Source organism: Nuphar pumila, chromosome 3 (assembly GCF_984573655.1).
Source record: "Nuphar pumila chromosome 3, dmNupPumi1.hap1.1, whole genome shotgun sequence".
NCBI classification, from domain to species: Eukaryota; Viridiplantae; Streptophyta; class Magnoliopsida; order Nymphaeales; family Nymphaeaceae; genus Nuphar; species Nuphar pumila.
In genome coordinates, this window is record NC_143251.1 from 94,176,357 (window position 1) to 94,203,292 (window position 26,936).

At 38.1% G+C, this 26,936-nt stretch overlaps 1 protein-coding gene across 1 annotated transcript in view; it reads left to right on the forward strand.

Annotated features, from left to right (window-relative positions):
• Positions 1 to 26,936, forward strand: part of LOC149843143 (CMP-sialic acid transporter 5-like) — a 78,684-nt gene that overhangs the window by 38,655 nt on the left and 13,093 nt on the right. The window contains exon 10 of the mRNA XM_089999617.1: positions 21,705 to 21,774. Coding sequence (XP_089855743.1) covers positions 21,705 to 21,774 — 70 coding nt within the window. The remainder of the gene's footprint in view (positions 1 to 21,704; positions 21,775 to 26,936) is intronic.

Sequence of the window (26,936 nt, forward strand, 5' to 3'; positions counted from 1 at the left end):
CCAAAAACCATAAATCAAGTGTATAAGCTACTATAACAAGAACATAAACATAATGCCACTAAAGGCCAAAGACACACAAAGGTGTGTATAAACACCTCTTGTTTACATATAATAATACTTGAAATGAGTGTATCAACGACTAGAACAATAGTATAAATGCCAACATGGACTAAAAATCACACAAAAAAATGTGAATAAACAACTCTTGTCTACATATAATGTCACTCTAAATCAAGTATGTTCAGCTACTAGAACAAGAGTACAAAACCAACCATGGGCTAAAACACACACAAAAGTGTGACAACACATCTCTTGTCTACATAAAGCGACACTTGAAATGAGTGTATCGGCGACTAGAACAAGGACACAAAAGCCAACCATGGGCCAACATCACACACAATGGAAACAACAATCCTTGTCTACATACAATGATGCTCAAAACAAGTATGTTCAACTACTAGACCAAGAGAACAAAGCCAACATATTTCTTGTCTACATATGGTGACACTTAGATAAGAGGCATAAGAGGAGAAAAACACTCGAGGTAAGAAAGCTTATAATTAAAAAACAATTAAAGAACATCAATTTTTCAATATACCTCGAAACACTATGGTTTCAAAACTTAGTCATCCATCACATGTATACATAATTAAGAGCATCCATAAAATCAACGATCAACAAACAAATGAGTGACACTCATAATCAGAGATCACATAACAAGCCATTTAGAGCCAAACTATAAGTTGACAATTTAAAATGACATAACATGAGGTGCACATAATGTCACGGGCCTATTTCCTTCAATGGGCCAGCGCGGCGCGACGGTCCTTCCTTACCGCCGCAAGCCTACTCGTCAGCTCGCTTGCCGGTCGCGGAAGCTTATGATCAGAGTGCAAGAGAGCAAGAGAGAATAGAGGGAGAGAAGTTGCAATCACAAGAAGCAATCACAACGAGGGTGAACAAAAGAAAGCTCAACGCATTTGATTCATTCACAATTTTGCCCGCAGGCTATTACAGTTCAAGTATACGGGCTGCCCCTTCGGGGTATTAATTCACCTGAACCGGGCAGCTTACATCAGACTCAACAAAAGCAAAACAGACTCTAAGCGCAACTGTACACTGTAAGTCGCAAGGGAACATGCTCCCCCCTTCAAATCATGCGCCGTCCTCGGCGCCATCTGTTTCGTGGTAAGCCCTGACTTCAGCCGGGTAGCGGCTGTTCATTCGAAATGCAGGCTCCCACGTTGGTTCCGCTGTTTCCTCCCACTGCACCAAGTATTTCTTCGCTTGCCCCAAGTAGTTGACCTTGTGGCGAAGGATCTGACTGAGGTGCTTCTCGGCCCGTTGTGCTGCCGGGGCCCTCTGCATGATGGGAGCGCGTTGCGGCACGTTGCGTTTCGGGTATCCATCATCTGGATGGAACTGCTTGAGGTTGCACACGTGAAACACGGGGTGCACCTTGAAGTCTGGGGGCAACTCCAGCTTATAGGCTAGCTTACCCACCTTCTTTGTGATGGTGAAGGGTCCCTCATACTTTCTGAGTAGTCCGCGGTGCCGCCCGCGGAAGATGCCTGTGCGACCAGGATATAACTTCACCAACACTTGGTCCCCAACTTGGAACCCTGCGGGCCGACGGTGTTTGTCCGCCCACTTCTTCATTCTCTTTGCCGCTTTGTGTAGGAATGTCTTCGCCAACTCATTCTGCTCGTGCCAGTCGCGAACAAACTGATAGGCAAAGGATGGCCTTCCCTTTTCCTGTGCGGCAAGCGTGTGCGGGGTCAGTGGCTGCTGCCCCGTGGCTATCTCGAACGGGCTGTGGCCTGAAGACTCGCTCTTCTGCAGATTATAGCAAAACTGTTCCACATCAAGGAGCTTCACCCAATTTTTCTGATTGGCACTAACAAAGTGCCTGAGATACTGCTCCAGGATCCCGTTGATACGCTCTGTCTGCCCATCAGTCTGCGGATGAAAGCTAGTTGAGAACAGCAACTCAGAGCCAAGTAGCCGAAATACTTCACGCCAGAACTTGCCCGTGAAGCGAGCATCACGATCACTCACAATGCTCTTTGGTATGCCCCAGTGCTTCACCACATGCTTTACGAACAACTCTGCAGTCTTCTCTGCAGGGCACTCCTTAGAAGCTGAAATGAAGGTGGCATACTTTGAGAAACGATCCACCACGACCAAAATAGAACTGAGACCCTCTACCTTTGGCAGACTAACAATAAAGTCCATGGAGATGCTATCCCAAGGACGTTCTGGAATTGGTAGAGGCTCAAGGAGACCGGCAGCCTTCTGGTTTGTCCCCTTATCTTGCTGGCAGATGAGGCATGTCCGCACATACCCCTCAACATCGTCTCTCATCTGCGGCCAATAGTAGCCGCGCTCAAGGAGTGCTAAGGTCCGCTCCTGACCAGGATGGCCGGCCCATAGTGTATCATGGCACTCCTTGAGTAGCTCTCGGCGGAGGCTTCCCCACCGTGGTACAAAGATGCGCCCCCCTTTTGTTACGAGGAGGCCGTCTTGTAGCCAAAATCGCCGAGTCTTCCCTGCCTGCGCCAGAGAAACAAGGTGTTGTGCGGTCGGATCTTGCTGCGTACCCTCGCGGATGCGGCTCAACAATGCACCCTCCAAATGCACTTCAGAAGACTCCGCACGCACAGCTGCCAATTCAGCCCTACGGCTCAGGGCATCCGCCACAACATTGGTCTTCCCAACCTTGTACTCCAAGGCAAAGTCGAACTCAGCCAAAAACATCTGCCATCGAGCTTGCTTGGGCGTCAGCTTCTTTTGCGTCTGAAAATAGCTCGTGGCCACATTGTCCGTCTTGACGACAAACTCGGCACCCAAAAGGTAGTGCCGCCAGGTCCTGAGGCAATACACAATGGCGGTCATCTCACGTTCGTGCACTGTGTACCGCCTCTCTGCATCCTTCAGCTTACGACTCTCATATGCGATCGGATGCCCGTCTTGCATAATAACTCCGCCAATGGCAAAGTCTGAGGCATCAGTGTGGACTTCGAAGGGTCTCGAATGATCAGGCAGTCGCAGCACTGGCTCTCTCACTAAGGCTTTCTTCAAGCCCTCGAAGGCATCTTGGCACGCTCCTGTCCAGAGCCATACCCGATTTTTCTTCAACAAATCTGTGAGGGGCGCAGCAATGAGGGAATAACCTTCGATGAAACGCCGATAATAATTTGCCAAGCCAAGGAATGACCGCAATTCTGGCACTTTGCTTGGCGGAACCCATTCCTGGATGACCCTTATCTTCTGCCCATCCATACGCAGCACACCACGCCCCATAACGTGGCCAAGGAAGCTGATCTCCTCCTGCCCGAAGAGACACTTCTCTCGTTTAACACAGAGGTCATTCTCCTTCAGCACCTGAAACACTGTTCGCAAGTGCCCGACATGTTCCTCCATGTTACTGCTGTAGATCACGATATCATCCAGATAGACTACCACAAACTTGTCTAAGTAAGGGTAGAAAATCTGGTTCATTAAAGTCGTGAATGTGGCTGGAGCATTTGTCAACCCGAATGGCATTACTAGAAATTCGTAAGCACCATAGCGGGTGACACAAGTTGTTTTCGGCTCATCACCTTCGGCAATCCTCACCTGTCAGTAACCCGATCGCAGATCTAGCTTGGAAAAGATACGGGCACTGCCTAGCTGATCGAACAAGTCTGCTATCAATGGCAATGGGTACTTGTTCTTCACCGTGACCTTGTTCAAGGCCCGGTAATCCACACATAACCGTTTAGAGCCATCATGTTTCATCTGAAAAAGGACCGGGGCACCAAATGGGGCTTTTGATGGACGAACAATGCCTGCGTCCAACATCTCGTCTAGCTGCCTGCGCAGCTCCTTCAACTCTGCTGGCCCCATACGGTATGGAACCATTGCGGGAGGCTTTGCTCCCGGGGTCAACTCAATCTTGTGGTCGACCTCGCGTCTTGGCGGAAGACGCTTTGGCAATTCCGGAGGCATCACCCCCCGAAACTCCTCCAATAGAGGGGCTAGGGTCGGCGGCACTGCTGCTTCTACCTTCCCTTCATCTGCACGCACTGCAACTAGGAATGTCTGCTCCCCATGCTTGACACCCTTCTTCAGTTGCATTGCTGATAACACTGAAGACTTGCCTTTCTGCGTAAGGCACTGCACTGTGTGGGACAGGTCCGATCCCATGATCGTCAACGTGTTAAACTTTGGCAGCATCATCACATTCTGGCTTCGCAGAAACTCCATACCCAGAATCACCTTGAAATCGTCCAGGGGCACCACAGAGAAGTTGGCTTTGCCGACCCAACTCCCCACTTGAGTAGCCACATCTCTTGCTTCACCAAGAATGGGCTTGGCCTCAGAGTTTACTGTTTTGATAGTCCTCTGCTTTGGCCCAGTTTTCAAGCCCAACCGCTCTGCCTCTTCCCGCGAGACAAAGTTGTGTGTGGCCCCAGAGTCTACCATTGCCGAAGTAGACTTTCCATTCATGATGACTTCTACGTACATAAGTTCCTTACTGACCTGCATGTTCTTAGCTGCGCAACTTCTAGCTGCGTTAATCGATCGCATAGCGCCCATCCTCGGTTGCATGGTCTCAGCGTCACTGCCTTCAGTATCGCTGCATTCTTCCTGTGCAGCATTGGCTTGCCCGTCGTCCTTTACAAGGCGCTTTGGGCATTGCCGGGCGATATGTCTATCCCCACAGAACCAACATGTCACAACCGCACCCTTGTTGCTGTTGTTATGTTTCGTGTAGTTCTGTTTCTTTTCGGGTTGATGGCGTGTCGACGCCTCACCTTTATCGTTGCGCTGCTCATCCTTCTTGCCTCCGTGGTCAGGCTTCTTCCCAACTTTGGTTGATGGGGTGAAAGGTTTGCGCTGAGTATCAACTAAGCGCTCCGCCGCCACATATGCATCTTCCAAAACACGGGGGTTGCTCCTTTCCACTTCGGACTGTGCCCATGGTTGAAGTCCCACAATGAACCAGTTGAGCATGTCGTCTTCTGGCATGTTAGGTATCTCCAGCATAAGCTTCTGGAACGTTCGGACATAGTCTTGCAACGAACCAGTATGTTTGAGTTCACGAACCATCCGGTAAGCCTGTCTCTGCGCATTTCTTGGCATGAAGTAGTTGCGCAACTCTACTTTGAAGTCGTCAAAGGTGTCTATCACACATTGACCCCTCTCCATGTCATTGCGCTTCCGCCTCCACCAAGCGATAGCATCACCATCAAGTAAGGCCGCTGCAGCCTTGATCCTCAGATCTTCAAGGGTCACATTTTGGATATCCAAGTAGTCTTCTACTTGGAACAAGAAGTTCTCAATGGCCTTGCTGTCGCGAGAACCATTGAATTTTGCGGGTCTAGGTACATCAATCCTTGACGATCTCTCACCATTTCCGCCATTCAGGGTCACCGTCCGCTGTAACGTACGGTTTCTCAACTCAAGATCGGCCACTGTAGTCGTCAACGAAGTGACCTGCCCCATTAGTAAGTTCACCTGCTCTTGCAGGCTCGCCACCACATCATTCAATCCATTGAATGAATCACATGCACGTGAAATCGCTTCATCATGCGAAGTCACATCTTCCACCAGCTTATTAACAGTTGCAGCCAACTCTTCTTGGCCCTGAGGTGAACCCATCTCCTCAGCTTCGGCAACTGCCTTGCCTCTGGTGTTGCGCAAGTGTTGATAAGGCGCCACGATGTCTTGCTCACAAATCGCAGCCTGTCGGCGTGTCTGTCGACACCGACTCCGGAGTCCCTTCCCCAGCACGAGAACGGGCTCTGGTACCACTTGTCACGAGCCTATTTCCTTCAATGGGCCAGCGCGGCGCGACGGTCCTTCCTTACCGCCGCAAGCCTACTCGTCAGCTCGCTTGCCGGTCGCGGAAGCTTATGATCAGAGTGCAAGAGAGCAAGAGAGAATAGAGGGAGAGAAGTTGCAATCACAAGAAGCAATCACAACGAGGGTGAACAAAAGAAAGCTCAACGCATTTGATTCATTCACAATTTTGCCCGCAGGCTATTACAGTTCAAGTATACGGGCTGCCCCTTCGGGGTATTAATTCACCTGAACCGGGCAGCTTACATCAGACTCAACAAAAGCAAAACAGACTCTAAGCGCAACTGTACACTGTAAGTCGCAAGGGAACACATAACTTACCTCAACAAACATCTCTGATATAACAATAACAAGGCCATAAAGGATTGATGCATCATATAATAACTTGTGATGGACAACATAAGAGTGCCATAAAAGGCAAATAATACTCTTTAAAAAACAACATTCTTTTGAATATGCAATGCTTATGTGAAAGAACCATTTTTGGGATAATCAAGAGTAAAACCAAGCTTTAATATTCTTTGATTGTAATGAGATATGTGGAAATATAAAAAGTGCTATAATCACTTACAATATAACATCCAAAAAATTTTAACCTTAATTATAGTTCAAATATTGAAATTTCGAGACCAATTTTTTTTGATAAGTATAAGTAAATCATATATTATAATGCGGAAACGATTTTTAAAAACGATTAAGACTTTAGGCACGGTTACACTAAAAATAACAATCAAATCAAAATGTACGGGATATACACATTTCAAACCACATACAATATAAGACTGAAATATGAAGAGTTTTAATTTCTTTTCAAATCAGAGTATGAAAAAATACTCCAGTCTCTACATGATCAAGTACTTAAAACGAAAAGATCATTTATACCAACATCGCAAGGTAAGAGTGGACCCTCAAGGATACAGCTCGATCAGTCCTTCGCTCCTATTACTCATCATACTTTACCTATATTACCTGTCCCCCCATAAAATGGGGTCAGACTCGCTAAAGTCTGGTAAAGCAACCCAAACTCAAACTTAAAGAAAACATATCAAGCATTTAAAGGTAAAGATATATTATTCATCCATCGTCAAGTGATAGACAAGAAAATAACGTCCTATAAGTTCTTTATTTCAAGCATTCGAACATAAAACATTTCATCACTTAATATTCTATTCAATCTTAACTCACGTAATAAAGCATAATCTATATGCATTCAAGTCATTGCATTATATATATATATATATATATATATATATATATATATATGACATTCAGATCATTGCATCATTTTCATATGCATTCATAATTCTTATAAACAATAAGTCAAATCACATTTGACCATTCCAACATGAAACACACGCACATACCTTATAAGTAATTTAGTTAGATATCTAAGTCACATGGGTGCAGGTGTGGGGATGCGGAACTTTAAAAAACCTTGGGTGCGGCAGGGCAAAAATGTACATATATATATAATTTTGAAGTTTTAACAGTTAACAACAGTAACACTATATATATATATATATATATATATATATATATATATATATATATAAAGGGAACCTTGACAGTTTCAAGGTTGTCATAGTCAGCTAGACCATTTTCTTAGTCAACTATATGTCTTGGACTGGTCAAAACAGGGGTATATTAACCAGGTTATATGAACATATACATGCTTGAGTGATTCAATGTAACTTCATATTTCTAACATTAAACCTTCCGTATCATGTGTCATTAAATGAGTTATGAAACGAACTGCAGCAGAATTCTGACCACGCAACAGAAACTAAAATCGAGTACAAACACATATAAGCATACACCCGTACGAAGAGCAACCAGCAAAAGAACTTGAATGAAGAGAATACCTTGTGTTTCTTGAAACAGGAAAGCGAGCAACTGCACCTTAAAATATTGACAAATCAATAACTTCTGTAACTTGGTAGATCTTATAATCCTATGAACTGAACTTAGATAACGAATCAATCGCAAAACAAATAAATTAAACCCATTACATGCCCATAACATTGCAACACATTTTAAGCAATGGTTGATAGAACGACTTTTCAAAAAAGCTGAAAGTGACATTTGACCTTGAGTCATCAAGCATAAGCAACTAATAAAATAGATTGTAAACGAAATAAAAAATCAAGAAGCTCCATAAAACCCATTTTAGCATAGAATCAAAAGCCCCAAAATCAAATAGTCAAAGATCCCCAAAAAATAAATACAAATTTCATTAACTATATACCTCTATAGCATCATCAATTCATCAAAAAATTTCGGAATGCCCAACCCCCCCAAATAACATTATTGAAAAAATTTTGGAATGCCCAAAACCCACAAATAATATTATTGAAAAAAATTTGAAATGTCCAAAAAGCCTATTAATAAAAAGTTAAAAACCCTAGATGCTAATGACCCACATATAATACAATCAGAGAGAAGAGAGACAGTGAGAGTGACGAAGAGAGAGTGAGAGTGAGAGTGAGAGTGAGAGCGAGTGAGAGACAACGAGAGTGACAAAGAGAAGAGAGACTATGAGAGAGACAGAGAGAAGAGAGACCGTGAGAGTGACGAAGAGCGAGTGAGAGTGAGAGAGAGAGCAAGTCGGAAGGTGACATACCTGAGAACTGAGGAGGAGCGGCCGGAAGGAGTCGGAGATCGTCGGCGTCGGCATCGGCATCGGCATTGGCTTTAGGCTTCAGGAGGATTTTTCCCTAATCCTCCTTCTCTCACTCGCTTTTCATCAGGCGAAAAAAAATATAGTCTAAAAATTGGACCTAAATGACCCTGGGTGCGTTGATCGCACCCATTGTCGTGTTGACCGCACCCGCATGCACAATCGCGTCGTGTCGCGTCGACGTGGGTGCGGCACCTGCTTTGCTGAGTCCCTGTGACTTAGATATTCATTATACACATCAATCATGATACATATGTGTGATATATTTATTCAGACAATCATAATGCAATCATTTGCAATAAAACTATGTAAGCGTATAAAACTATGTAAGCGTGATGTATTATTCATCTAATAAGTCAAAACTAGTCATTTGTAGGCGTGATGTGTCATTCACCTATACGTTAACATAAACGTCACAATCATAACCTCATATCAAGATCTAAAATCAATAAGGATCTGATTATCATATCTGAGTTCAATATATAATCATGCTATAATCTATGTCACACGGACTCGGCTCCAAGGTCGCCGCACCCGCGTCGACACGCACCGACACGGGTGCGGACACGGGTGCGGCTCGGACTCGGTCAACCCGACCCTGGGTGTGGTCAACGCACCCAGGGTCATTTTGGTCCATTTTTTGGATTTTTTTTTTGAATTTTTTTTTTTTTAAATTTTCTGGGCTACAGCTGTAAGGAAAAAAACCCATCACAACTAAAAAACCTGTACACTTTCAAGTTTTAAGTACAGAATGGGCACAACTCAAGTTTTTGTGGTTTTTTCCTGTATGAAGAAAGTGAATTATTACAGTGTATGAAGAAAGTGCCCAAAAGTGAATTATTCCTGTATGAAGAAAGTGTACAGAATGCCTTCACAACTCATCACCTGTCCCCTAATGGGCACAACTTTGACCGAGTCTTATATATATATATATATTTTTTATTTTTTTTTAAATATATATATAGCCGAGTCCCCGTGTCCAAAATTTTTGAAATTGCGCCGCACCCGCACCCGCACCCGCACCCGCACCCATGTGACATAGGCTATAATAGAAAAGCCAAATCTATAGATTCATAACTGGCTATTTCAATCAACTCAGAAGATAATCAAATTTATCATAACATTTCATTTATTCATAATAAAGATTTACAAAATCCGCGCCGGATCACCTGGTCTGGGAAATGTATAACCTCACGAGGAGTTACCGCTCTAGACGGATGGTCTGTCTGGTCTTAGACAATGCACTTCCTCACAGGAATATACCATCTTCGTGGGCTACCCGCTCTTGGACAACGCACTTCCTCACAGAGACTTACCGCTCTAGCTGGATTACCTGATCTGGTCATGCACACTCTCACAGAGAATCCTTTGGGAACAGTTCCTCGATGGGTACCATATCCAGTGAAAACTATTGTGATACATGCATCAATACAATTGACCACTCTCAGGGTCGATAGCCATCAACACGGGCATAAGCATGTATACAATCAAAGCATCACATCATACATCACTTCATATGACATTAAAATTATAAAATCACACATTTAACCAATAAGGCTTCGTGAACCAAAGTTCACTATCGAACTTAAACATTTATCGCATGCATTCATAATTTCATTTCACGTGGCATTTAAACCATATCATACAGAAGCATATTATCCTACGCATCATATGATCGCCACAAAGAACATTGCACTTCGTAAATTGAACCTCGAAGCATGCGTAAACAAAACATGAGTTCTGTGCATGCATATGTGAACATGCACATTTCATAATACGAAACAACTAAACCTTAACATACATAACTCCTACATAGTTCAAGATTTGCACACACGATAAAAGTCATATGCATTTTTCACCACATGAATCGATATTTCACCTTAGATATAATTGTGTAAGGGTTGGTCAAAATCTCATTGACCATCCTACCGTACATCATATACATATATTTCTCAAGCAAGCAAGACATAAAAGTTCAAAACAATTTATAACATTCGCATGCATTCTTCCATACAAGAATAAATGAGTCCATCATGTGACAAGACAATATATATAACATTCACATTATGCATCGAACACGACTTATACATATCCATAGTAGTTATATGTGCACCATGTATCAAATTCATACAAACACACAAAGCAACATATTATGCGCAAACCAAAGTATGATGACACACACTGCGTATATATTATACATTCATAAGTGCACGGGCATTCAAACCCACACACAGGTGTACCTGTAGCAAACACACTCCATATTCCGCTAACTACAATCATGACAAACATGATCTTCGAATTACAAGTCTTAGATATCCATAACTAAGTTAAGTGTGTGAGTATAACTTATATTTGCAATTTATTTAAATATTTAGTGCAACGACATCATGCTTACACAATTAGTGCCTAACATGCTCTCTACAAGTTCAGTTAAGGTATCTTACCTTAATAATATGAAGAACAATGAATCGAAACTCAAAAGATCGAAGAGTTTCGAAGTCCGCAAAGACCGCTACCCAAGCAATACAATGAACTCTTCGTGTGCGATCGCAAATGCTAAAAACTCAAAAAATGCCAATTATAACAAGATTAGCCAAAAATATCAAATTACCCTATAAATCATTACCAAGAGCCAAATAACACACAAATACACTCCAATAATTTACAAACTCCATAAAAAATATATTTAAATATAATATATATATATATATATATAAATAGTGATTTATAGTCTAAAATAGTTCTATAAATGCAAATTATACCCTGATTGGCTTGAATGAACAAATGAATATGTAATAAATAAATAAATAAAATTCAAAAGCTAGAAACACATTTATAATTTGGAGATAAAAAAATGAGTTCTTTATTTATTAATAATCCTTAAAAATTACGGGTTTTACATACAATGTCCTATAATGGACAAATAAAAGAGTCAATAGCCAAGTCCACTAAGGAACAATACATTCATAAGCCTTGAGAAAGGCACTAATGCTACTAAAAAATATAAAAGCCTTTTTAAAGAGTATTCAAACAAGCACTAATGCTTTCACAAAAGATGTGCACGAAGGGACTCAAACTACACTTGAACAAATATGCACAAAGGCGTAAAATAATGCAAACATGCACAAAGGCATGTAAAATATATTCGAAGAAAGCGGAGAGCTTGAGACTCTCAAGCTTTAATTATGCAATTATATGCTCAAGTGTAATTTAATGCAAGAAAATGAGAACATATTATGGCCAACGTAGGCATCTTTTAATAGAAGTGATACAATCAAGAGGTTTGGAAATCTTATGTGAAAAAAATACAAACAAGCAAGTTTATAAACTTACACCATTTAGAAGAAAATCCAAACTAATGAAATCTTTTATACCAAAAGATCTTATTATGCAATAAACACAATATGAAATTTTAAATAATGCATATTAAGATTCTATATAATGTGGAAAGTTCTTTTAAAAGATCTTTCTTAATGAACACAATGGTTCATACAACATGCTTACCACAAAACTTTTCCAAGATTCTTTAAATAAACCCAAAACATTGAAGGACATTTACAATCCTTCTTTTTACAAGGATCATGGAATTCTCACAAATAGTTATCATTAACAAGAGCCACTTAGGTTCATACAAAAAGGAAAGACAAAGACTTAATTCAAATGTGAGAAATTCATATTCAAGAATTACCAAATTCATATATCAATTTTTCGCAAAAAGTGCACTTAAGACACACAAACAAGAGAGAACCTCAAAATAAATTAGGTTTCATATGAAGTCAAGAGTATTAAGCAAAGAACAATAATACTCATTTAGCAAAAAAACATATATAATTTTATAAGTTAACTTATAGGTTAATCATGAAACCACTATGCAAAAATCATCAATCTTGTATAATTGAAGACAATTTTGAAAAAAACATCACTATATAAAGGATTCTTCATAAATTACTATTATTTGTGATGGGTAATCAATGAAGTGTAGAGAAGTATGTGAATTATCACAATCCTTCATATACTAAATTTTTTTAATCTCAACCCAACTTTCTTTAAGAGCTTCCTACAGATATAAACGAATTTTATCACAACCATGTATGTTCATTCATGTAAAAATCTCTCTATATAAAAAATGTTTGTGTATCAACACAATGCTAACAAACAAGAAGTGTGCACAAAGGCACAAGAAGAACTCTCACAAGTGCACAAAGGTACGGATACACATGCACAAAGACATGGAAAATATGAACTTCAAGCTTTTAATACTTGGAGTCAACATAATAATAATAAAAAAAACTCCTAAAGCCATACACGAGTTCAAATAGGATTGACATCAAATTTTAAAAAATATGATATATGACCCATTTATTGAGTAATCATATATCTAGAAAAAAAATAAGTTTACCAATTTTTAAAAGAAAATATTTTAGAACATGCGAACAAGTGAAATGTGATATGTGAAAAGTAAGGGTTCTCAAGTATCACAAACACTAAATGTTCAAACATAATGATAAAGAAAGCACATGCAAGAAAATAGTTTCATAATGCATAATACTTTAAGAAAATGGATACATACCGAATAACTTCACGAAAAAGAAGAAAACCAATTAATACTTCACCATTCTTTGAAGATACTTCACCATTCTTTGAAGTTTCTTGAGCGACACATTTTTTGATGCACCAAAAGACAATCTGATCACAACCTTACTCTGATACCATGTTAGAAAACAAAGGGTTTGATAATGAACCCATAAATGCACACTTAAGGTGCAAATACACAAACTCACTAAGGGGCAACCAAAAGCACATAAAGTGCTAAACCCATAACCCACAAAGGGGTTAAGCCAAAAGGCTAAAAGAATATATCTTTATTATGAGAAATAGGGTAAAAACCCTTTTACAATGGAGCTCAAGCTCCCACAAGAATAATATGAAATACAAGGGGAAGTCCCCTATTTATAACACTAAAGAGAGGTAAGGAGGGGCTCCTCTCATAGACGTTGGAGCCCCTCCAATGGTCACAATTGTGACTGTTGGAGGGGTCCAACTTCTCTAAGAGTGGGCCCCCCAATGTACTTTGAAAAGTACGAAAATAAAAAAGATAATAAAATAAAAAGATTATAATCATATTCGTTAGATAGAATATGCGTAAAATTAAGTGAAATGACTAAACTACCCCTATGACTAATAATAGATAAATATATTATATATATATATAATTAGGTAGATACATATACATATATACCATATATGATATGTATCATCCTTTATATATATAAAATATATATGATTACAATGATTGAAGAATACATTTTAACAGTTCCATCAGCAGTTGAAACACAAGAGGTTTTTGAATTAGAACATAAGTCGGATAGCCCATTTTCAACCGGTGTCATATAAAAAGAAGCTCCTGAGTCAAGTATACAAGAAGACATACCTGGAGGAGAGGAAGAGGCAATGGCGGCACCAGATGTAGATAGAGATTTGAGTAGAATTTGAAGCGCCTTCGATAGTTGAGCAAGAGAAAAAGAATATTTTTCTTTGGTTGAATCTTCCTTCCTTGGTGTGGTTTCTTCAACGAAAGCAACTCTAGGTTTGAGAGCTTAATTTATCTTGGGACAATTTGGTCTTATGTGTCCTGGTTTTTGACAATGATGGCATATGACCTTCTTATAGTTATCATTATAGCCATTTTGCCTCCAAAAATATGGAGGCTTGTAGGTCTTAACATGGTTGCCGGGTTGGATACAGCTAAGACTTCATCTCCTTTTTTTATCATGCCAAGACGAGTTTCTTCTTGGCATATTTCGGCAACCGCGTCTTTTAGGGGAAGAGGCTTAGATCTATGGAGGAGAGAAGATCTAACTTGCTCATAATCGGGCCTAAGTCCATGTAAAAATTTGAAAAGTGTTTTTTTTTTCATTTGTTCTCTTCTAAGCTCTACATCTTCACTAGCCACCCACTTGGGTTCTAGGAGAGACCATAAGGGACTAAGAGAGCTAAAGTAGTCACAGACACACATGTCCTCTTGCTTAATGGTGCGAATCTTTTCTTGAAGAAAGAATTGTCTAGCGAGGTCTTTTTGTGTGTACATACCTTTCATGAAGAACCATGCCTCGTTAGCTTTACGGAATTTGGTAATGTTTGTACAAATTTTTAACTCTACATTGTTCATAAACCATGCAAGCATCTTTGTATGTTTACTCTCCCAATCCTCAATCTTGGATTGATATTCTTCAATCGCCTTGATTCGTGCACCTCCTTCCAAAGCCTTTTCTTGATCTCCTTCCATTTTGGTAAGTTGAAGTTGAGGTTCCAGAACGGTGCCCATCACGTAACCCCAAAGTTTTTTGCCTTTGAGATTGTTCTCCATAGCGGATGCCCATACTAAATAGTTTGAACCATTTAGCTTAAAAGAAAGATCTATCTTTTGTTCACCCTCCATGGTGATTAAGAGAGAGGAGCAAGAAGAGAGATACAAGAAAAGCAAATACAACTTTAACAAGAATCAAGAGCACAACCTTGCTTTGATACCATGTAATAAAGTAAGCGAAAATAGATATAAGGAATGCTAAAGCATACCTAATGTCCTATGACGGACAACCACAAGTGCAATCCCAATGAACAAGTCCACAAGGGACAAATACAAAAGCCAACAAAGGGCTTACAAATAAAAAGAGGATGTTATTGAGCATAAGGGCTTGAAAAAACCTATTTTATAGAGGGGTGAACACCCCTATTTATACAACTAAAAGGGAGGCCATTGGGGGGCTCCCACTAAGAGTCATTGGGAGCCCCCAACGACTCTTAGTTGGGACCCCCAATGCAACCCAATAAAGATAAAAGAAAAAAGAACAGTACAAAAAAATAAAAAATAAAGAAGAAAAAGAAACTAAAATAAATGATTGAAATGCCCCTATTAGACAGAATTACAAGAATACCCTTTATCGGGTATGACATGTTTTAACATATACCACTGTCACCGATATCGCCGATATTTTGAAAATATCGCGATATTATCGACTATTTCAAGGTAGTCAATAATGTCGAAAATATATCGCGATATTTTCAAAATATAGCTAGAAACAAAATATCAAGATATTTTTTGAGAAAAATTCTTTTTTTAATTTTAAGTTTGCATTTCCTATTTTTTGTTTCTTTTATATTTTAACACCTTTAAAACATGTTTTTATATTTTTGAAAGAAAATAATGCAAAACTTATTATTTTCTTAGCTTTTTTGTTGTTATTTATATTTTTTCATTTTTTTAAACTCCTGAGATTTTCTCGAGATTTATCAACTTTTGAAAATCTCTCTGAGTAATACCCTCATCGAGAAATTAGCTTTAACGATACAAGTGACTATGGTGTATGACCCATTTTTGCCTCACTCATTTCTTTTTCGTCTTTTTTTCTCTCAGACCAGTAGTTATTAACATTGCCATTTTACGGCATCCGACAAATCTCTTGACATGCAGGGGGCAACATTGTGATATGTCCCGACTAAATGATGCTTCAACCGAGAGATACCACTTAAAACAATATGATGGCAATAGTTGCACTCAATTTTCAATCGATTTTCACTCACTACTTGAGTGTCCCATTGCCATGCCAGATCATTTGATGTCATCTTCCTCCCAAAAAAATTCAATGTGAAGTAAATACGGATTTTCTATCTTAGTTCACTGCTTTGAGTGAAAACAGGATGAAAATGCACTCTTATATGAGAAATCCGCAAAATCTCTCTCCCTTGCGTACGAATCGGCCCCCAAATCACTCTCACGCGACTTAGGGTGCACGTTAGTTCTCCTCTAAAGGCCTCTACACAAATGAGAGAATCAACTTTAGGGAGTTTTTTAAAACCCAAAATTAAAGAAGTTGAGTTTCAGCCCTTTTAAAATACTCCAGACACGTCTCGTACGATACACATTGTATCCTACTATACAACATAATACAAGATTGTATCATACAATACAGTTAATATGAATACAATACACACTCGTATCGCGATACGAGTATGTATCGTATCGAGTTAGGCTATAGTTACGATACTTACAACATTGCCTCTAAGTTCCCTATCTCCTCTAACTCCATCTGATCTAGAAAAGGTATTTTCACTACATTTCCTTGCCTTCTATCATAAGTCTGCCCAAATCTATTATTCTTGTAAGCAAATACCTCCCCCTGATCTCCCACACTCTTCTCAACTACTCTTTCTTCAGGAAATGAAACCAATAAAAAAAGTCGACCCATTCCTTTCTTTAATGCTCTCTTTTTCCAAAGGTGTGTCATAAAAAGTAACATGCCTTGATATCCAAACCCTTCGCTTAATCGAGTCATAACATTTATATCCTTTCTGTCCATGGGAAAGCACCAAGAAACAACATTTCACAGATCTTGGTGAGAGCTTGTCCCTATATCTAGGACTCGAGCCGGACCAAACCCTATAGGGTCTGGATATGGTGATAAATAAGAAGACCCGATTAAGACCTGGGTTTAGACCCGAAGGTTTGATTAATACATGGATCCCAGTATAGTTTGCCAAATTTTATACTAGACCTGTGCCCGACCCGAGTTTCGATTAAGACCCACAAATTTTCAATGTAAAAATGATTAAAAATATTATTTTACCAAGTATGGTCCAGGTCTGGTTCATGTACTTCTTATCGGGTCCGAGTATGGTTTCTCTTATAGTGTACCTGATTAGACCCAGGTCTGAACCCGATACCATACCCGAAAATCGAGTCCAAGTTTGGTTTCACCTAGGTCCGAACCAAACCCAACCCGTTGACACCCCTACCTATATCTACCAGGTAAAAGTACAAAGCAGGTACAACCAAAGACTTTCATCATCTCATAATTTAGAGCAGTTCCATACAACTTTTGTAATGGAGATATACCTTTAAGTAATCCTGATGGCATCCGATTGATCTAATGTATTGTCATACATATTGCCTCTGTGCAAAGATCCCCAGGTATACATCGACCAAAGAGCAATGCTTGTGTAGTATCTAAAATGTGCTTGTTTTTCTTTTTCGCTATACCATTTTGCTTAGGAGTATATGGATAGTTTTTCTGATGTTCATTTCCCTTCTCCTGCAAGTAGTTTTCAAATACACCACTAACATACTCTCCACCTGAGTCAGTGCAGAGAATTTTAATTTTAACAGAAAATTGAGTCTCAACCATTGCACAAAATTTCTTGAAAATAACAAAAGGTTCACTTATATTCTTCATGAAATAGACTCAAGTGAATGTACAAGCTCAAAAAGACTCTCAGACTCTCCTAATCTCAAATGGCAAGGCATGACCTTTTGCCAATGTACAAGTTTTACACTCTTGGACATACTTGGTCACTACTAACTCCAATTTACCCAAACTCCCCGTGGTAATTAAATGTTGCAACCTAGAGCTGAAAATCATAGTTCACAAACACGGTGATCCGACTCGGGAATTGTTTGAGTCAGATCGGATCGCCTAGTAATTGGGCTACTGACCCAGCCCAAACCTGTTTTAGCCAGATTCAAACATGGATCAGCTAGAAATCGCTCGACTTGGGCCGAGTCAGCCGATTCCGTCCTGAATTAAGCAATTCAGGACTGAGACACGACTCGATGAATCAATACTGATTCATCGAGTCGTTGCGGATTTTGAACTAGTTCGTTTCGATACGAATCAGTTCACCACTTTAAAAGTAAGTTTTTTTTTTAAGAAGGGTCTGACGATCCTTCTTGTTCTCTCTTGCCCCTTCTGCAACTCCAACCCTAGGGCGACGGTTGATGACTACCGTCCGCCGTGCCTCTGTCTCTCTCTCTCTGCAAGGTGAGTCGATGCTCGCCGGTCCTCTCTCGCTCTGAGGCTCTCCTCTGAGAGGCAAGTATTGAGCCTCTTAGAGGCTCAACCCATTTGTATTATTTAAAAAAATACTAAAAAAATTTAGGCCCTAACCCATTTGAGTTACCGAGTCGAATTGCTGATTCGTGAGTCAAGGGTCGGGTGATCCGAGCCCAAGTCACAGGTTTGCCAACTATACTGAAAATATGCTCCAGTTTCTGGTGTCACAAAACTGACTTATCGTTACTGCTCCACACAGACTAACTCCATAACTCCTCTGCTTGCCCATGTTCAGCCAGTCCAAATAATATAAATTTCCCTTCCTGTAGCCAATCCCAATCATTTTCCCAGACAACTAATCCTAAGGTTGTAAGTATCATATCGTTACCCGTATCGGTTGGGCCTAAAGTAACATTGTATCGTATCATAAATTTTTAATAAAAAATTTCAAAAAAACAAAAAAAAACTAGAAAAATTCTAAAAAATCATATCACATGAAACAATGATGAATTGCACAAAATACAACTATAAAATCACATATGAAGCATTTATGTCTTTATGAGCCACATAAGACATCATCAAACATCAACTAATATAGAATCAAAGATAATATTGCATTCATATCTCACAAGAACAATGCAAAATATTAAATATCTTACAATTAAGAACATGCCATAAGACTCATACTTTCATATTACATAAACAAAAATATTATGGCAATAGTTGCACTCGATTTTCAATCGGTTTTCACTCATTACTTGAGTGCTCCATTGACATGCCAGATTATTTTATGCCATTTTTGTTGGAAGAGTGTGGAACCTAATTTCTACCTTGATATAAATTTTTAATTTTCGAGGATCCAACTTCGCGGTAAGTTGGCGAGGGGTTGTAGGGGGGAAACTTCCCTAAGGCGAAATTCTTTTTAGAGAGCATCTTTGTAATTTTACTTATAATAAAGAATTTTTTTACCTTAACCCATTTTCTTGAGTGAAAAAATAGTGGAAAATGCATTTTTTACCTTAACAATACTTTTTGGGTGAAAAAATGGTGGAAATGCACTTCTAATGACCTCTAGACAAATGGAGAAATCGGCTCTCTAAAGGTATTTAAAACCCAAAATGAAAAACTAACTTTCGGCCTTTTTGAAGTGCATTGAATGTGTATCGTACGATACAATATGATACACCCGATGTGGGATACAATACACACTCGTATCACGATATGAGTGTATCATATCGCAAAACCCAAAAGTAACGATATGTATGGTACCATATCATACGATATGGTACGATACAACACTGACTGATCCTACACGACACAATCAATAGGAGAGAAAATGACATTACAATTATACTTAGTGATTTGGCCAACAGAAATAGGATTCATAGTAGGCTTGAGAAATGTTCAATTTTGGAACCAGGATAGGAGTTAGAAGAAATGCAACCTAATTTGGAAACTGACATAGAAGAATCATCTACAGTGAGAAAAACACCACTGCAGGGTTGACAATTAGTCAAGATAGACTCATGATCCATCACATGGCATTTGACATCTGAGTCTATCAACCACTCAGAAGCAAAGTCAGAGATACCTGCAAAGGAAGTACCAGAGGAAGATGATGGAGCAGAGAGAGGGGCCAATAGTTGATTGAGCAAGGAGCTGCAGTTGAAGAATCTGCTGCCACATCTTCTCTAACAATTGAAGTTGACTACCACCTGGTTGTTTTGAAAATCTCTCAACTGATGAACCACCAGGCCGAACACCAATATTAGTGTGATCATCCTTAGGCTTAGTGCCCTCACCATCAGAAGATACTGCAAAGCTTTACCTTTTTTTTCTTGAGAGCTAGGCAAGAGTTTTTCATGTGACTAAAACCCTTACAATAGTGATACTGAATAGGGCTCAAGTCACCTCTTCCTCCAGCTCTTCCACCACCTCTACCACCAAGTCTACCGTCGAACTGTCAATGGATTGTTATAACACTGTTACTGGATGAATGGGTTCCAAGGGACCTTATCTTGGTCTCTTCTGCAATCAATTCAGCTAGGACATTGGTGATTGAGGTCAAAAGTTGGCTCTCCAAATCTCCACCTTCATAATCCTCTAATGCTTGAACATGGATCTGATACCATATTTGAATCAAGAATAAGAGGATAAGAGAGCACAAAGGGATGGAGTCTCAAAGAGATGAAGGAAACTTCATTCAAAAGAAAACCCAAAAGACGAGACACACATAAAGGGTGGTCGACCCTCTTAGGCTCACTACAAGACAATTTTTTTTGACCCCCATAACCACCTGGAAATTTACAACATTTCCCCTAATAAACAATTATATGTACAAAAGAGACAATAAGAGAGGTGTAGTACAGAAGACAAGTAATACATATTATATAGAAACATATCTACACTATTCAACAGATTGATCTATCTGATGCATTTTAATATAGAGTTCTGAAAAATGAACTATTCCATAATCCTTTTCGCAGAGGCTGTATGTGCTAGCATGATGACAGCTTTTAAGTTGCAAGTTGGTCATTTGAATTGTTTTCACAGAGGGGGGAGTTTTAAGCTTCTAATCTCTTTAAAAAGATCAGGGCACTAGATCCCATCCTCTTTCAACTGCCATTTTGACAACTGGTGTGTCTTTACTCCTATGGATGTCTGATCCCCAATGAAAATAAATATCTTTAGCTAAGCTTTTCTCTCTTTGGATGCATATACTAGAACTTTGCTTACCATTTTTTGATATTCAGAGTAGCTTGTACTGTATAGTTTATAGTTATACTGCAATGAAAGAAATTTCTTGTCTCTTTCTGGCTTTAATCAATTCTTCTCTGTAATGACTAGTAATTGGACTAGGTTAGTCCCCTGAATTACATCAAGTGAATACAGTTATGCCGTGTATAATGCAACTGCCTTTGTTTACAGTTCTATTAATTTATTACTTTGTAAATAAGTTCCCTGATACGAGATACTCTTTCATCTGGTCTACGGTTGCTTTGTGGTACTTGTTTCCCTATGTACTTTATTGGACTTTGTATATAGGTATTAACTTTTCTGCCATTGATTCTTCTCATTTATTAAACCTAGAAATTGATCATTATTATAGCTCTATGATTGAATTGTAAATGGTATAATCAAGTTCTTGTTTATGGAAAAATTCTTCATTCAGTCTGACACTTATTGTCAATGTCTCTTGCTTTTGGTTTTTCCTTATAATTGGAGCTATGTAGCTCTATCCATTTATTCGCTTGACCCAACTATGACGGCCATTAATTATCTTGTGTCAATAATGATTACCACAATGACTTTATGTTGTTCTGCATAGCTAATCTTTCATTTTTGTTGAACAGAATTTATTTTTGTATGGATATGGTGCAATATTCAATTTCCTTGCTATTCTTGGAACAGCCATTTTCAAAGGTGTGAGAATTTTGAACGAGTTGCTTAGATCTTCATTTTTTGTGTCATAATTGATGTAGCTTGATCATGTTCAACAATTTTCTGGTGCTGCTTTGATAGATATGCAATTCTTTTTCTAAGCATTCTTGTGCTGATATCAGTAATTCAAAACTTATATATTTATTGTAAATCACGTCGTCCTTATCTGTTGGATCTATCTATTTTGTTTCTTTACCATTTCTAATCTAGTGAGGTCCTAGATGACTTCCAAGAATGGTTTTGAATGTTTATTTCCTTCAAATGTTTTAAGGTGAGGCAGAGACAATATGCCTTTTTCCATCTACAAATGGAGCTGATAAATGAGCTGAGATGTTCAAGCTTGGCCTATATTTTATGAGCCCAGCTCAAGCTCAAGCTCTGAGTGAGCCAACTGCCAAGCTGTCACATGGGTGCGGGTGTGGGTGCGGCACTTTCAAAAAACTTGGGTGGGGGGGGGGTGCGGCAAACATATAAAAAATTATATATATATATATATATATATATATATATATATATATATATATATATATATATATATATATATATATATATATATATATATATATATATAAAGTCCAAAAGTCGAACATAAATGACCCTGGATGCATTGACTGCACCCAGGGTCTGCACCCAGGGTCAGGTTGACCGCACATGCACACGCACACGTGTCGCATCGACGCGGGTGTGGCACCTAGTTGGCCAGGTCCCTGTGACATAGCTGCCAAGCCAACCTCGAGCTGGCTCATTCAGAAAAAGAATTAAGTTTTAATGCTGGCAACAATCAGAATCAACTGAAGACATATCATGCAAGATAAAAGCCTCAATCAACTACTCCAAACACACAGTTACATGCATGCATCACGCACACACACACACACACTTGCATGTATGCACACCCTAATGAACCTACATAAGTGGGCCAAGTTGAGCACCCCTATTTGTGGTTAGCTTGTTAACCTTCACAATCAGCTCATGGCTTGGGTCACTGAGCCTATTTTGCGAGCCTGAACGAGGCCGAGACACAAGCTGCTGTATCGTTTTACAAGGCATTTACATAAGAGGCCTAGCCCTGCTCACATTTAAGCATAAGCTCAGATGTCTCTCAAACTGAGTGGTATGTCACGTCTCTAAGGGTACAGCATGAAACATGTGAGGAAAAGTTGACGTATGCAGAATATGGTGTGGAGAATTGTTGAGAATGTGAAGAAAAAAGAAGTTGAAGAAGTAGGAAACGGAAAGAAAGAGTTGAGTAATTATTAGGGCAGCAAAATAGATAATTTCTATCAACTTTCAGTCATATACACATTCACACACTAACTTTCTATGGACACAAATGCCTTTATGAACAAAAGAAAATAGAAAGCAGTATAAAGTTGGTAAAGGAGCAGACTCTCCTGGACAAACAGGAAAAACATGTATATGAGACTATTGCTCTTTCTAACAATGTCAATGTATATGAAGAGAGCCTTTCCTTTTGCAAGCAAAAAACCTCAATCAACTAGTTTATACTATAATGCTATGTAGTCAAAAAGCTTTAGGCGATGCCTAGTTGGTGGACCCCTAAATAGGCTAGTTGGAGACTAGGCGGACTAGTTGGTACCTTAATTAAAAAAATATAAAAATAAAAAAAAATGCAAATGAACTGCTATAATTAGTAACAAACATGTATGCAACATAAAATCAATCAACAATAAGCAAAAGATAAAAAAACATGTCTAACATAAATGCATATAAATGAAAGAACGGAAGAATAAAATGTATATAAATCAAACAATCAAAGAATCTAAAATATATTAGAATCAAAGAATATCACACACACACACACACACACACACACACACACACACACACACACACACATATATATTGCACTTGTATTGCGTTAGGAAAACTCAAGTTGAGATTGGTGAATCCATATGCACATGCACATAAAAATAATAATAAAATTTCATATGCAACCGAGAGAAAGAAACACATTAACATGTGGTTCATGACATAAGATTAGGTACATATAGGAGCTGACTTGTAGAAAACTATGCATTTGATTACTATCATTGATATAGAAATATAAGAAATAGAGAATAACAATTAATGTTCCACATAACAGTGTTAAATATATATAATATATATGTATTATTATTCAGTTTATTCCAAAATACCCGATAGGGGTATTTTGGTCTTTTCACATGTAACAAAGTTGTTGGTTTATAAAACAACTTATTTTTGCTTCTTGTTTTTCTTTTTCTTTTATTTTTACTTTTTGGTTCCATTGGGGACCCCACTATTGTAGACGTTGGGGCTCCCCAACGTCTACAATAAGGGAGCCCCAATGGCCTCCTTTGTCAATTATTCTTTTGTATATATAGGGGGTGTTTTCCCTTATTTTTGTTTAAGAGTTCTCACACTCTCTTAATAAAATTATTTCTTTTTAGCCTTTTGGCATTACCCTTTTGTGGGTTTATGTAATTGCACTTTATGTGCTTGTGATTTTCCCTTAGTGGGTTTGTGTATTTGCACTTTATGTGCTTGTGATTTTTTGTTCATTATTGAACCTTCAAGTGTTATCACGTGTTATTTGTATTTTTGCGTATTTCTTTACATGGTATCAGAGCCCGATAGTGATCAAGCTATTCTTTCTGGTGCTTCGGGAAGCGTGTCACTCAAAATTTGAGAAGGAGGTGAAGTTCTCTTGCAATTCCTATTCTTGTGAGAATGTGATTGCATAAAAGATCGGAGGTGAAGTATTTGATACTTTTCCTTTCCTCTCTTCTCCTTGGAGTTACTCGGTATGTATTTTATATTTCTTAAGTATTTCTTGTGTTACTTAGCTCATGCATTACGCATGAGAAAATATTTATCTTCTTTATCGTTATACATATATATATAGAATATTTATTTTCCTTATTGTTATATATATATATATATAATTATAATTATAATTATATATATATATATATATATATTTCTTTATGATTTAAAAATAAAAAAAATGTATGCTTTGAAAATTTTAAAATGGTATTTTAATCTTCATTAAACTTGTTTTTCTTATCTTTTTGCTTATCTTAAGAAAACTAGATATATGTATCATGTTTGAATCTTGAAAATTTCCAAATCTTGCTTTAATATATATATATATATATATATAATCATATATTATTGACCTTAGATGGTTTGTCAATCATGTTTATATCTTAAAATAATTTAATAATAATGTTGTATTTTACAAAGTATAATCTTACTTAAACTTGTGTGTATAACAATAATAATGACTTTAGGTGTTTTGAACTTATGATTATGTTGTTGACCTTACGCTTTGCATGTGATTTAAATATTGTATTGCATTCTTGATGGACATGCGTGTTCATGTTTAAAACCCTTGACTCATTGTATACTTAAAATATAAAATTTTATACTTTAAATCTATCACTTACATATATGCTTAAATTTGTTTCTAAGCATGTCTTTTGTATGAGTTATGTGGCTTTAATTATTGCATATACATGAGTCTTTTTAATCTCTTTATGAAATTGTATGCACTTGGTTTTTCATATGGTTCTTTTGCTATCTATACATATGCTTTGGTTCTCTTTAATGACATTGATTGTCTCATAGTCGACTTGTGAGTTAAATCTAAATAATCCTTTTCGAAATCATATATATTGTTTTTATCGTCTCTTTGAGAGTCATTTGATTCTTTGCATATAATATTACCTTATTACACTTATTTCTTGATTGATGTATTCATGAACTCTCTTTGAAGAATTGCTTATAATAAGCATGATTCTTATTTACTTATTAAAAAATTATAAAAATTATCATAGGACATATGATTGCACTTAATTCTAAGATTTCATCTTATTTATTGAAGTTTTAAATTTGGAACTTTATATATTCAAATCAATTCCTTTTATGAACTAAATCAAGTTATCTCTTTATAACTTGCTTATGTTAACAATGCCTATAATTATATGAGCATATCAGTCCGAGTTTTCCATCTATCATTATTGAATTTGATTTGAAACTTTGCTTTTCAAATCGGTATTTGAACTCATTTTGTTTGGAAAATGACTTTCGTGAATATTCATTGTCTTCTTATGGCATTTGTGTTGTTCATCAGAGGCTTTTTATGCATCAATCTTCTTGGCCTTGTTATTATTGAATCAGAGATGTTTGTTGGGGTGAGTTATGTGCACCTCGTGTTATGTCATTTTAGATTATCAATTAGTAGTTTGACTCTAACTGACAGTTATATGATCTCTGAGTGTGTTGTATCACTCATTTGTTCTTTGGCCATTGATTTTATTATGGATGCTTTTAATTATGTATCCGTAACGACTATTTATTTTTTTGAAACCATGGTGCTTCGAAATGTGGTTAAAATTGATAATGATTGCATTAATGTGTTTCCATTAAAAGCTTTCTTACCTCGGTTGTCTTTTCCTCTTTATGCCTCTTATCTAAGTGTCATTATATGTAGACAAGAGATGTTTATTCACACCTTCGTGTGTGTTTTTTAGCTCATTGTTGGCTTTGTACTCTTGCTCTAGTAGCTGATACACTTTTTTTTAAGTGTCATTATACGTGGACAAGAGATGTTGATTCACACCTCCGTGTGTGATTTTTTGCCCATTGTTGGCTTTGTACTCTTGTTCTAGCCATTGATACACTTGATTTTGAGTGTCACTATATGTGGACAAGAAATATTTATTCACACCTTCGTGTATGATTTTTAGCCCATTGTTGGCTTTGTACTTTTGCTCTGGTCGCTGATACATTCGATTTTGAGTGTCATTATATGTAGACAAGAGATATTTATTCACACCTTCGTGTGTGATTTTTTGCCCTTCGTTGGCATTATGCTCTTATTCTAGTCGTCGATGCACTCGTTTCAAGTGTCATTATATGTAGACAAGAGGTGTTTTTACACACCGTCGTGTGTGTCTTTGGCCCTTTAGTGGCATGTTGTTTATGCTCTTGGTCTAGTCGTTGATACACTTAATATTTGAGGTTTGGAGAACTATGAGGTGATTGCTTGTGATGGTTAAACCGATGTTATAATTTGAATGTTATAATTTGAAAAATTGTCTAAACCCATCTTCTCTTCTATGAGAAATGATTGTTAAAATAATTTTATGCATCTTTCA